The sequence below is a fragment of the Pleurodeles waltl genome, chromosome 10 (genome assembly GCF_031143425.1).
Source record: "Pleurodeles waltl isolate 20211129_DDA chromosome 10, aPleWal1.hap1.20221129, whole genome shotgun sequence".
Lineage (NCBI taxonomy): Eukaryota > Metazoa > Chordata > Amphibia > Caudata > Salamandridae > Pleurodeles > Pleurodeles waltl.
The window spans coordinates 813,814,644-813,828,098 of NC_090449.1; the positions used below are offsets into that span (position 1 = coordinate 813,814,644).

At 43.8% G+C, this 13,455-nt stretch overlaps 1 protein-coding gene across 1 annotated transcript in view; it reads right to left on the bottom strand.

Annotated features, from left to right (window-relative positions):
- Window positions 1-13,455, bottom strand: part of LOC138262456 (transmembrane channel-like protein 2) — a 469,363-nt gene that overhangs the window by 318,562 nt on the left and 137,346 nt on the right. The window contains exon 9 of the mRNA XM_069212350.1: window positions 10,044-10,232. Coding sequence (XP_069068451.1) covers window positions 10,044-10,232 — 189 coding nt within the window. The remainder of the gene's footprint in view (window positions 1-10,043; window positions 10,233-13,455) is intronic.

Genomic DNA, 13,455 nt, shown 5'->3' on the forward strand with positions numbered 1-13,455 from the left:
ACTGTCAGTGTGGGTAGGCTAGCCAGATCAAGCTCCATGGTTCCCTAGTTTTGTGTCAACAAAAACTTTTTGCAAAAATTGGAAACAAGAATTTAGAAAAATTACAAAAATTCAATAATTGAAATTAATCCAAATTATTAATTAATAAAAAATAAAAAAAAGTAATAATTAAAAAATAATAATAATTTTTGCACTAAGACAATTTAAAGGATTTTTAATTTGTTTTACTTAAAACTGTAACGTGATACTGAACACAAGTACAGGATCCCACCGCTGCCACCAAAAATGTTGGAAAATGGGGTATTGGTAAGGGCAGGTAGGTACCTACACCTAGCAACAAGCCACTAACCTCCACCTAGGTACAGTTAGGTCTCAGTAAATTAATCCCAGCTCAACCCTTGGTAGCTTGGCAACGAGCGTCAAGGCTTAACTTAGGAGACAGTGTGTAAAGCATTCAAATATCACAAAACAGTAATTAAATAAAACACAGGAAACAGTTTAAAAATCCAAAACCAATTAATAAAAATAGTTTATATTTTTATCTTTAAAATGACACATAAACGAATAAAATCGGATAAAGGGAACCGGAGATATGAATTTTTAAAGAATTATTATTTTGTCTAGCGCTTAGAAACAAAAAGCGGCAATCGGGTCATCTGGTTGCACCTCGACCGGGGCAAAGTCAAAGTTTCAGGCCGACCGCGATGGAGCCCTGCTCGGCTACAAGTCGCGGGAGGCCTCGGTTAAAAAGTTACCTTCTGACTTAGTCTTTATTTTGAAGTTTTTCTTCACCGGGACGAACCTGCCAGTTGAATCCGACCTCCTGGAGCCCTTGTCCGGATACGCGATGTGGGTTTCCTCGGTAGAGACTTTTACCTTCGGACTTAGTCGTTTTTTCGAGATGAAAATCCTTCGACCGGGGTAAACCTGGATCTTGATCTGACGTCCGTGGAGCCCTTCTCGGATACGATGGCTGGGAGGTCCCGGTCAACTTTTTACCTTCGGACTTAGTCTCTTTTTCGGAGGTTTTTCTTTACCGGGACGAACCACCAAGTCAGGCCGGGTCGCGGTTGAGGCAAGCCGGCTAGAATTTCCGCGGCGGGTCGGTCCCTCTCTGGAGCTTTTTTTCAAAAATTCTCAAATCTTTTCCAAACTTCTGGGGCTTCACCCAGATGTTCTTTTAAGGTTCTTTTGGGGTCCACAGCTCACCCCAAGGGTCCAGAAGTTCTGTGATGGTCCTTGGGGGGTGCGGACTTCAACTCCCAGAATGCACCTGGCGCAAACTCCTTTTTGGCCACTGGACAGTGGTCAGCTGGTCACTTTTCAGGAGTTGGTGCGGGGGGACTCTGGATAGCAATTTTTCACCTGTAGCAAACAGGGAGTCCCTCCTTGAACCAGTTGAAGCCAGGCAAAGTCCTTCTTGTGGTGAAGCCCAAGTGTGCAGCTGGTGCAGTCCTTCTGGGTGCAGGTTCCAGGTGCAGGCCAGGGGTCCAGCAGGGCAGTCCTTCTTCTCCTTTAGTTCTTTTCTTCTTGAAATCTGGCGGGGATCTGAGGTGTGGGTGCAGGTCTGCCAGTTTTATCCCTGCTCCTGGGTGAAAAGCAGGGGGGCCCTGGTTCTCCAATCAGGGACAGGGTCGTCCCCCTGTGATGACCACTTCCTGGGAAGTGTGGCAAAAATCCATCCCAGAAGGCAACAGTCTCTAAAAATCCAACATGCATGAATCTGATTTTTGGAGGTTACATCTGGCTGAGCCCACCCACTGGTGTGGCTAAAAATCATAAACACACCCCTCTCTTGCCCTCTCCTAATCTAATCAAGGGGGCACCTAATTGTCTGGGGTTGCAGGATGTGGGGGTGTTGCTGGGTGCTGCAAATGTCCTTCTCTGCCTTTGAAGACCAGTTTGGCAGCCCTCCCCCTTCCTGCCTCACCATCTGCTGAGGGGAGATTCTCTCCCCCAAGCACATTCCTTTGTGTGAAGCCAGGCCACTTCACACCTCATCAAGGCAGCCTGGCAGAAGCTGCTGCAGGCTGGCCAATCAGAGCACAGCAGCAAAAACAATGCAGAGCTGAAATTGGCAACTTTTTAGGTAAAGTCTAAGGGGCATATTTATACTCCGTTTGCGCCGAATTAGCGTTGTTTTATTCGACGCAAATTCGGCGCAAAACTAACGCCATATTTATACTTTGGCGTTAGACGCGTCTAGCGCCAAAGTATGAGTAAAGAGCGTCATTTTTTTGCGTGAACGCCTTCCTTGCGTTAATGAGATGCAAGGAAGGCGTTCCCGTCTAAAAAAATGACGGCGACGCAAATGCGTCGTATTTATACTCCCGGGCAAAAATCACGCCCGGGAGTGGTCGGGTCAAAAAACCCCGCATTTGCACCACTTTTTAACGCCTGGGTCAGGGTAGGCGTTAAGGGGCCTGTGGGCTCAAAATGAGCCCACAGGTGCCCTCCCATGCCCCCAGGGACCCCCCCTGCCACCCTTGCCCACCCCAGGAGGACACCCAAGGATGGAGGGACCCACCCCAGGGACATTCAGGTAAGTATAAACATTTTTTTTTTTATATATTTTTTTTGGCATTGTGGGGCCTGATTTGTGCCCCCCTACATGCCACAATGCCCAATGACCATGCCCAGGGGACATAAGTCCCCTGGGCATGGCCATTGGGCAAGGGGGCATGACTCCTGTCTTTACTAAGACAGGAGTCATGTAAATGGCGTCTGGGCGTCGTTTTAAATGGCGCAAATCGGGTTAAGACGATTTTTTAGCGTCAACCTGACTTGCACCATTTTAAGACGCCATAACGGCATTTTTCCCAACGCTGGCGCTGCCTGGTGTACGTGGTTTTTTTCCACGCACACCAGGCAGCGCCGGTCTGCTTGCGCCGGCTAACGCCATTCAATAAATACGGCGCCGGCATGGCGCTTCAGAATGGCGTTAGCCGGCGCAAAATTTTTTGACTCTAAACTGCGCTAGCGCAGTTTAGCGTCAAAAAGTATAAATACGGGCCTAAACGTTTTACCTGAACAAGTTATATTAAATCCAACAACTGGAAGTTGTGGGATTTATTACAACAATTAATTTGATACCAAATTCTTGGTATGTAACATTTAAGGAGACTTTAAAATTTAAAATAAAGTCTGCCCATTCTAGCCTATGAAGGCCATTTACTTCAATGAGGGAAAAACGAATTTGGCTGTTTTTACCTCACCAGGGCTTATAAATCTATTTTTATAAAGTCCCTGCTTATAGTTACATGGCACCCAGCCCTAGGGGCACATAGGGCACACCTTAGGGGTGACTCATATGTAAAAATAAGGTAGTTTAAGACTTTGGAAGTACCTTTAATTCCAAAGTCGAATTTGCATATAACTTTAATTTAAAAGCAGCCAGCAAGGCAGGCTTGCTTTTAAAATGACACTGGGCACCTCAGCAGTGCACCTAGGTGTGCACCACCTATGCTGTGGTCCCTAAACCTACATGCCCAACCATATACTAGGGACTTATAGGTAGGTTAACTTAGCCAATTATAATTAGCCTAATTTGCATATCCATTTTACACAGAGCACAGGCCCTGGGACTGGTTAGCAGTACCCAGGGCACAGCCAAGAGTCAGTAACCACCAGTACCTATCCAAAAAGAGTGGGGGTGATCAGGCAAAAAAGGAGGACTTTCCTACACTATCTATCTAACTTAATTATTATTGCAGCTTTGAATATACTGATCATTTTTATTTTTTATAACAGTTAACTCCAGAAATATTAGGATTAAAATGAAAATGGGGAAATAAAACACTTTAACTTGAAGAGCAGGTTGTAAGAAGGTGCGATGAAGTCAAAATGGGTGGGCCTTGGCTGGGGCTTATGTAGAGCAGGAGTCACGCTGCAGAGTGAAAGGAGCACAATGTAGCAATTGTGAACAGGTGTTTGCAGTAAGCACCACTGGGACAAAAAGTTAGAATGATTCAAAAACAACCATTGAGGTGAGGCCAATGCTGCTTATATATTGAATTGGGATACTTTGCTCATCAGGAGAAAGACAGACGTAAAATGGCAGTGGTGCAAGTAACCATAGGTAGCAACCAGACCAACTGTGGGGTCAATTTGAGATAGTTGAATCACCAGCTAAAGTCCTGTCAATTAAAAATGAAAGTAATTGAAGCATGTATAAAGAAAAAAGTAGAGCAAACATTCAACCAACACTTATAAAATAATGATACAGCACATGCAACATTGATAATAATTAAGGATTTCTAGTACTTATCATAGCCACTGAACAGCTCAGAAGAGTGAGATTTCTATTGGACACTATGGGCCTCATTTTGGGTTTGGTGGGTGGCGGAGGCTGCCCGCAAACTCTTTCGGATGGAAAACCACCACTCTGTTTTTTTTGGGGTCATAATCCGAAGGGCAGCACGCTTGTGCACTGCCCTGGTGGATTGAGACAGCGGGCACCACCAGGACATCGGCTGGCAGCAAACTGGCACTGCTGGCAGTTGGACCATGGCCGCTCAACAACGGTCACAATATGGTGGTCGGACCACCCCTGTCGACGGCGGTCTGAGCGCCACGGCGAGTCTGGTGGTCCATGGATCGCCAGGAAGATAATGAGGCCCTATGCTTTAAATTAACACATTTATGCTGATTTATTAAATTTCCTTGGACTATTGGGTGTTGTAGTTTTCTGTATTCATGGGTATTATAGAGTTTCATGAATACATTGTGCTACAATGTTTTGTTTACATGACTGCTGAGAAATATTGCAAAAGGGAGACTGCATAATGCAAAGCCTACTGTCCCGACACTGGTAATACTGTACATCTGCACCTGGACTGAGCTGATGAACTTGAATATTGCAGTCTTTTCACTGTTCACATTCCATCAGGTATTACCTTTCAACATGCATGCAGGATTCTTGTGCACTGACACAGGTGACTGTCAGTTGTTCAAGCTGTGGAGTCTCCTGTGCTTTCCCCCAAGGATATGGACCTTCCTGTCTAAGATTCTCTAAATTGGTAGCATGAACCTCTGGTGGTTTAACGGTGCGCTTTATTACTTTTGGACTGTTGAATCCTCTCCACCAGATGTCATTACATTTTCGAAGACCACTCCCCCTTTTAGATCACTTGTGTGTGACATTGGATTTTGTATCTCTGTCTCCTCTAGTGGGTATTGTTGAAAGTGGGTTATTAGTAGTGATAAATAGGGACCTACCAAGAGTGGTAAGGCTACAATCACAATGTAAGGTTCAGTCAAAGTCCCAAGATTTTGTATCTCAGGCTCCTCTAGTGAGTATTGTTGGAAAGTGGGTTATTAGTAGTGATACGTAGGGACATACCACTAGTAATAAGGCCATAATCACAATGTAAGGTTCAGTCAGGGTCCCAATAAATTAAACCTGTGCTCAACCCCTGATAGCTGGAAATGAGCAAGCAGGCTTACCATAGGGGACAGGTCTGTAGAGCATTTAAAAATAAGAATACATTAAATAAATAAGACAGAACACACAATAAAAATCCCACATCAATTTATACAAATATGAAATATTTTTTATCTTTAAGATGACACCAAAACAAATACAATCCTATGTTGGGAACCAGAGATATGAATTTTTAAAGATTATATAAAAACTGTGCTTTCTGTTGCTTAAAAAACAAATAGTGCCAACCGGGGACATCTGGTCACACCTGACTAGGACCAAGTAACAATTTGAGGCTGACTGCAATGAGGCCCTGCTCGGATACACTGAATTTTACCTTCGGACTTAGTTGTTTTTCTGGAGCTTTTTCTCTCATTGTTGTAGGCCATCGGGCACGGCTGCTCGTCATGCTGGGCTTTGATGCAACATTGTCGGCTTGGCTTAGCGCCAGCTCCTGGTCAACTCCTAGAAGTCTTGTTGATGGGGAAAAGCTTCAGAGCTTTAGAGGGGTAAACTTGAAATTCAGTTTGGGTCGCGGTTCGACTTCGGCAGCTTGACTCTTGTTGACGGGTTGGTCAACTTAGGAAGCTTTATTCAAAAAGTTCTCCAATCTTCACCAAACTTCTGGATCTCCTTCCAGAAGTCATCCTTAGGGTCTCCAGTGGTCTACAACACCAATCCAAGGGTCTAGAAGCTCTGAGATGGTCCTTGATATATTGAGACTACGTTTGCTCAAATCCTCAAAAGTCCAGCTGAAGGTGATCAGCTGGGTCCTTCTTGGTGGGGATGTTGCAGGTGAAACTCTTTTAATCTTTTGCTGTCAGGGAGTCCACTCCTTCCCTCTCTTGAAGCCAGGCAAAGTCTTTAGAGCTGTACTTCCTCAGTGTGCAGCAGGTGCAGTCACACAGAATGCAGTCCTCTTGGAAACTCTCCCATATGTATCCAGTGTTCCTGGGCTGGCAAGCAGGGGACACTCCTGACCAATGGGGTAATGGGTGACAACTTCCTGTGCGGGTGGCAAAAATGAATCACAGGAAGCACTATTCTTTCAGAATCCAAGATGGAGGTAATCCCTCCTTGGGGTGAAAATCTGGCTAAGCCATCCCACTGGTATGTCTTATTTCCCCAAACACTCCCCCTCCAGTCCTTCTGCTAAGGGCTCCCCTGTGGCTGGGGTGGCAGGAAGAGAGGGTGTGCCTGTGTCCTGTCCTGAGTGCAATTTTTCCTTTGAAGACCAGTTTGGCTACCCAGCCCCCTTCCTGCCTTTTGCTCTGCAGTTTGCAGATCTCCACTCACCAGATATCCCATTGACTCAATGGAGGTTTCTTTACACCTCATCAAAGCAACTTGGTTCAGCCTGGCAGAGGCTAGCTAATCAGAGAAGAACAGTTGGAGTGCTGGATTTTGGCTTAAGGAAAATTAATTTCTATAACTTCTTTTCTGTGATAGTTATAATAAATATAACACTGGCAACTTACTGGATTTATTCTAACTCTCATTTTGAGTCCAAGAATGAAAATTTTAGCCCATTTCTAGCAAACATTATACTTGTATAAAGTTTCTTACTGTTAGCCACTGGAGTTACTGTATACAATGGGGGAGAATAAATTAGCAGTTTTTCCCTCACCAGGGCATATAAAACATATTTCATTGTGTCATTGCTAATAGTTACAAGGCACCCTACCTCTGAGACATTTAGGGGAGACCTTAACGGTGACTTATATATACAAATAACGTAGTTTGAGACTTTGGAAGTATTTTTCATTCCAAAGTCAAACTTGCTTGTAAGCTACTTTTAAAAGCAGCCTGAAAAACAGGGCTGCCTTTACAATGACAGCAGGCACTATAGCAGTGCACACTAGAGTGCACTAAATCCACTGGGCCTCTTATCCTACCTGCCCTATTATATACTAGGGCCTTATAGCGTATATAGGCAGTCATAGGCAATTATAATTATGCCTAATTTGCGTATTCTGTGTTCACATAGAACTGGCCTGGGCCTGGTTAGCAGAGCCAAGGGCACAATCAGAGTCAATAACCACCAGTATCAGTGAACAAATGGGGTGATCAGGGCAAAAAATATGACTTTACCACAGTCACACATTCTTGTGTATTACTTCTGTGCTTTGAGTTACTGTCCTGTTGCTTTCGGACAGGCCATAACTTCAGTATCAGGCTGCTGTTTTATAATTCCCTCTGTCCTGATGATGACACATCATACTCAACCACAGTGGATCGAGAGATTGAGTAAAAAAAGTTCAGTCCTGGTCTGCCTCTTAGAACCTATGGAGTTAGCATGAGGGATCATCTGTGGCCTGCTGTGTGTCAGTTTCACTGAGACGTTTTAATTATGTTCCTTCGTTCCTTTTCTATTGTTACTTATGATTGTCACTTGAGCATTGTGCCACTGCTTATACAATTTTCATAGCACCCCTCATTTACCCAACATACAGGGAGTGCAGAATTATTAGGCAAGTTGTATTTTTGAGGATTCATTTTTATTATTGAACAACAACCATGTTCTCAATGAATCCAAAAAACTCATTAATATCAAAGCTGAATATTTTTGGAAGTAGTTTTTAGTTTGTTTTTAGTTTTAGCTATGTTAGGGGGATATCTGTGTGTGCAGGTGACTATCACTGTGCATAATTATTAGGCAACTTAACAAAAAAAAATATATACCCATTTCAATTATTTATTATTACCAGTGAAACCAATATAACATCTCAACATTCACAAATATACATTTCTGACATTCAAAAACAAAACAAAAACAAATCAGTGACCAATATAGCCACCTTTCTTTGCAAGGACACTCAAAAGCCTGCCATCCATGGATTCTGTCAGTGTTTTGATCTGTTCACCATCAACATTGCGTGCAGCAGCAACCACAGCCTCCCAGACACTGTTCAGAGAGGTGTACTGTTTTCCCTCCTTGTAAATCTCACATTTGATGATGGACCACAGGTTCTCAATGGGGTTCAGATCAGGTGAACAAGGAGGCCATGTCATTAGATTTCGCTGTGGAGTACTTGGACGCGTGTGATGGAGCATTGTCCTGCATGAACATCATGTTTTTCTTGAAGGATGCAGACTTCTTCCTGTACCACTGCTTGAAGAAGGTGTCTTCCAGGAACTGGCAGTAGGACTGGGAGTTGAGCTTGACTCCATCCTCAACCCGAAAAGGCCCCACAAGCTCATCTTTGATGATACCAGCCCAAACCAGTACTCCACCTCCACCTTGCTGGCGTCTGAGTCGGACTGGAGCTCACTGCCCTTTACCAATCCAGCCACGGGCCCATCCATCTGGCCCATCAAGACTCACTCTCATTTCATCAGTCCATAAAACTTTAGAAAAATCAGTCTTGAGATATTTCTTGGCCCAGTCTTGACGTTTCAGCTTGTGTGTCTTGTTCAGTGGTGGTCGTCTTTCAGCCTTTCTTACCTTGGCCATGTCTCTGAGTATTGCACACCTTGTGCTTTTGGGCACTCCAGTGATGTTGCAGCTCTGAAATATGGCCAAACTGGTGGCAAGTGGCATCGTGGCAGCTGCACGCTTGACTTTTCTCAGTTCATGGGCAGTTATTTTGCGCCTTGGTTTTTCCACACGCTTCTTGCGACCCTGTTGACTATTTTGAATGAAACGCTTGATTGTTCGATGATCACGCTTCAGAAGCTTTGCAATTTTAAGAGTGCTGCATCCCTCTGCAAGATATCTCACTATTTTTGACTTTTCTGAGCCTGTCAAGTCCTTCTTTTGACCCATTTTGCCAAAGGAAAGGAAGTTGCCTAATAATTATGCACACCTGATATAGGGTGTTGATGTCATTAGACCACACCCCTTCTCATTACAGAGATGCACATCACCTAATATGCTTAATTGGTAGTAGGCTTTCGAGCCTATACAGCTTGGAGTAAGACAACATGCATAAAGAGGATGATGTGGTCAAAATACTAATTTGCCTAATAATTCTGCACTCCCTGTATGTTAGTCTCTCAATACTCACTTTTTAATCAAAATCAAAGTATCTGTGGCATTTGTTAGCACAAGTTATTAATTAGGGGTTCAATGTCTGCGGTCCCATATTCTGATATAATTATGAGAATAGCTCCTAAAGAACCGCTGACTCTTGTTCATGAATCAGGATTCAAACCTAACTTAGAACCAGGGAGCTAAGAGCATGATTTAGAGTTTGGTGGACGGGTTACTCCAGTACAACATGACGGATGTCCAGTCCACCTTATTGCAAGTGCCATAGGATATAATGCACATACAATGAGATGAACGGGATATTAGTTACTTTGTGAGGGGGTCCGTCAAACTCCAATTCATACCTTAACTGTTTATTGCCATCACTAGTGAATAATGCAGAAGTAACATTTGGTTCCTGCTGCTCACTAATTTCAGTTCCTTCTCAATTTGAATTGCAACAAGAACTTTTCGTGTAGTTGAACACTAAAAAGAAGCAGTTACCCGGTAACAAATACAGTAATGAGATTACTTAGAATTCCCTTTCTTAGTGCAAACGTTCCGAGAAATGTATCATTCAAAATGAGGGAATTGTATCATAAAAGCATGCAGTTGTTGGACACTTCTCAGTGAATTTATGATGTGATGTACCTCATTTCTTTCATACCATCCCACGTTTTCCATTTTCGAAAAGGTTTGAGACCGCTTTACCACGAAGTAGATGAGATAGCCACTTCCGCACAAACAACATATTATGAGCACATTGGCCAAAACACGCAGGAATCGTGTCAGATGGATGTTCTCGTCTTTATGGCTTTCTTCTTCATCTACAATAGACTCCTTGGGGAAAAAAATACAAAATGAGCTTGAGTTACCGTGAATAGACGTCCCAAAACATTACCATGGCAACTGGTTGCACTTGTGGAGAAATGAACATTATTTTATCGTTTCGCGGTACAGTACATCCAATGCACTATTGTTTCATAAGCCTCGGAATTTTAAAATTCTCCACATTAAGTTGTGACACTCAAGTAAAACACAAACAAGCTCATTGCGTGAGTACCGATACTAGCTACATAGTGATTGCGCAATAACCATTGTACATTACACTGCTTTCAATTGTTGAACCTTAACTTCGTGGTCAACTTTAATGTCTGACGTACTGGAGAATATGTTGAACTGGCTGACCTGACACATTACTCAATCGTGCTGTTACTTTGCTGAGGGCCGTAACAGTTTTGTAGTGCACACCCTAATTACAGGCTCTAAGGGCAGGGCATTTGATAAGGTTAGTTTATTTGCCGATAATGTGCAGTTTATCCAGCAATGTAAGTATACTCGTTAGAGAATTATGTGTATCCAGCAATGTACGTGTGATAGTATAGAACACATATTCTTTGTTCATTAGTAATGCTTCTTGCCGCCAATCTTAATGTTCTGCTTGAATCTAATAAAAGAGATAAAAGCAGTGTCCAAGATGTTTCTGTAAACAGTTCTGCCAGAAGTTATTCTACCATCGAGGTATTCGGTTACCTATATATACATCATTGATTAAATCGTTTACTTACAGTGCACGCCACACTTAGTTAGGTCTGCTCATAAACTGCTTTTATGACCCTTGGTTTGACTACACTTTACTATCTTATGAGCCATTTGTGTGCAGCTTTTCAATGTAGTCAGCCGCGGATCATAGCTTAGTGTATTTAGAAAACCATTACAATTGGGCAGGGCCGATATTATGTATCTGTTTAATTATTCTGCTTTCGGTACTTTCTTCAGAGTCTGAGCACTACCAGCTGACTGATGACTGTAACTGAGGATCTGGATGATGTACACCGAGTGGCAATAAAGAGTTTGTCATTATTGCACTAGTGATAGTGCCCAGGTTATCTTGAAAAGGAAGGAAGGAATTGTAGGTAACGGAACACTTATATTTAAAAGTTTCACAAAGTGTTCTGTTGTTACATCGGTACACAGAATTTCAGAAACCAACGTGCACCACTTACTGATAATTTGCTGTTCCTATAGGTGTGCGTCTTTAGCACTAGCTCATTTTCCAGTGTACTTAGTCTTAACGTCTTCACCTCTATCAATGCTTGAAATGTTATAAAGTGGTTTGAGATTGGTATTTAATTGTATGTAATACAGTCCTAACCATGCAAATACCTTTTCTATGTGTCTCTCACATTAGAGTGGGTGTGCCTTTTTTTGCATGGTCATCCGCATGTTTTGTCGACTGATGCTGCTTGTTTTGGAATTCTGCACATTTTCCCTGGCTGGTTTTTGAACTCTCTAAATTCTTTACAGTCCACAATGGTTGTGCACTGACCCCTAAAACATGGTAAAATTGACTGACTCCTACTTGCAATATTTATGTTTTCATCAATGCCACAGTATATGATTCAGGAAATACACCAATGGTTTGGAAAGGTTAAACTTCACCTATGGACTGCAGCACATATAGGGGGTCATTCCGACCCTGGCGGTCATGGACCGCCAGGGCCGGGGACGGAGGAAGCACCGCCAACAGGCTGGCGGTGCTTCAGGGGCAATTCTGACCGCGGCGGTAAAGCCACGGTCAGAAAAGGGAAACCGGCGGTTTCCCGCCGGTTTTCCCCTGCCCCAGGGAATCCTCCACGGCGGCGCTGCAAGCAGCGCCGCCATGGGGATTCCGACCCCCTTCCCGCCAGCCTGTTCCTGGCGGTTTACACCGCCAGGAAGAGGCTGGCGGGAACGGGTGTCGTGGGGCCCCTGGGGGCCCCTGCAGTGCCCATGCCACTGGCATGGGCACTGCAGGGGCCCCCTAACAGGGCCCCATTAAGATTTTCAGTGTCTGCAAAGCATTCGGAGCCGGCTTCATCGTTGCTGGGGCTTTCCCGCTGGGCGGGCGGGCGGCCTTTTGGCGGTCGCCCGCCTGCCCAGCAGGAAAGTCAAAATGACCGCTGCGGTCATTTGACCGCGGTATGGTCTTATGGCGGTCTCCGCCCGGCGGGCAGCGCCCGCCGCCCGCCGGGGTCGGAATGACCCCCATAGTCCCATCCACTAGGCTGACAAAGCAATACTTAAGGCCTTCTGTGTAGCCTGAACCCTGCAGCTTTTAAACATGCAGGAACACCTGCCAAAATAACAATTTTGACGGCAAAGAACCATGCTTTTATATAGTAAATAAGTCACCTATAAGTAGGACTTGCAGCCCAAAAAGTAGGTTGCCTATTATTTGAAAAGTAGCGCATGCAAGAATTTAGTACTAGCATGTACTTAGAGTGACTACCTCCCAAAAAGATATTTTCACTGTAACAGTAGCTGTACTAGAAAGAAAAAGACAGTCCGGGATCAAATCATAACTCTTCCACCTTTGGTTTGGTACAAGCTACCAGCAGAATTCATAGACATTTTTTTTTAATGTTTATTAAAAAATTCCAAATCAGTGGCCAAGTCAGTTTATTAATACATATTTAGTAAGAAATACTTTTAAAGAGTTATTGTTTGTCTTCCTGAACCTTCTCTAGGCTAATAAGCATTCACTTACTAGCAGCTAGCCCCTGAGAGTGCTTCCCCTTAATGAGTTGTGAAAAGTTGTCCTAGAGCAGAAACAATGGCTTAGGCCTTTTAGCAGGAAGACGAGGGTGTGAGGTATTTGATTTCTACCAGCTCAGAAAAGGCAGTTAAGGAGGGTAGTCACTAAGACATCACCAGGGAACAGGTTTATCCTTATAATAGTGGATCATACCACTTAATATCCTGAAGTAGTGCCTCTTAGGACAGTGACTACTCCCATGGTGGCCAAAACCCTCCCTGACCTTTTTACTGGGATAGAGTTACCAAAAGCAGTGCTTCCAGACAAGTGCTGAAGATCATTTCTTTGTACTTGAAGTCTATGTGCGATGAGTGTGGTGTGAACTATAAGTTCAGCAGGCCTTATCACCCACAAAGCAATGGACTTTTTGAGAGGTTCAAATAAATCCAGAAAGGCATGATCATGAATTTGAATGAGAAAGTCGGTTGGAAGTGGTATGTCTGGTTGCCATGGATCCGTTTCCCAACAGTTAGGTATCACAGAAAG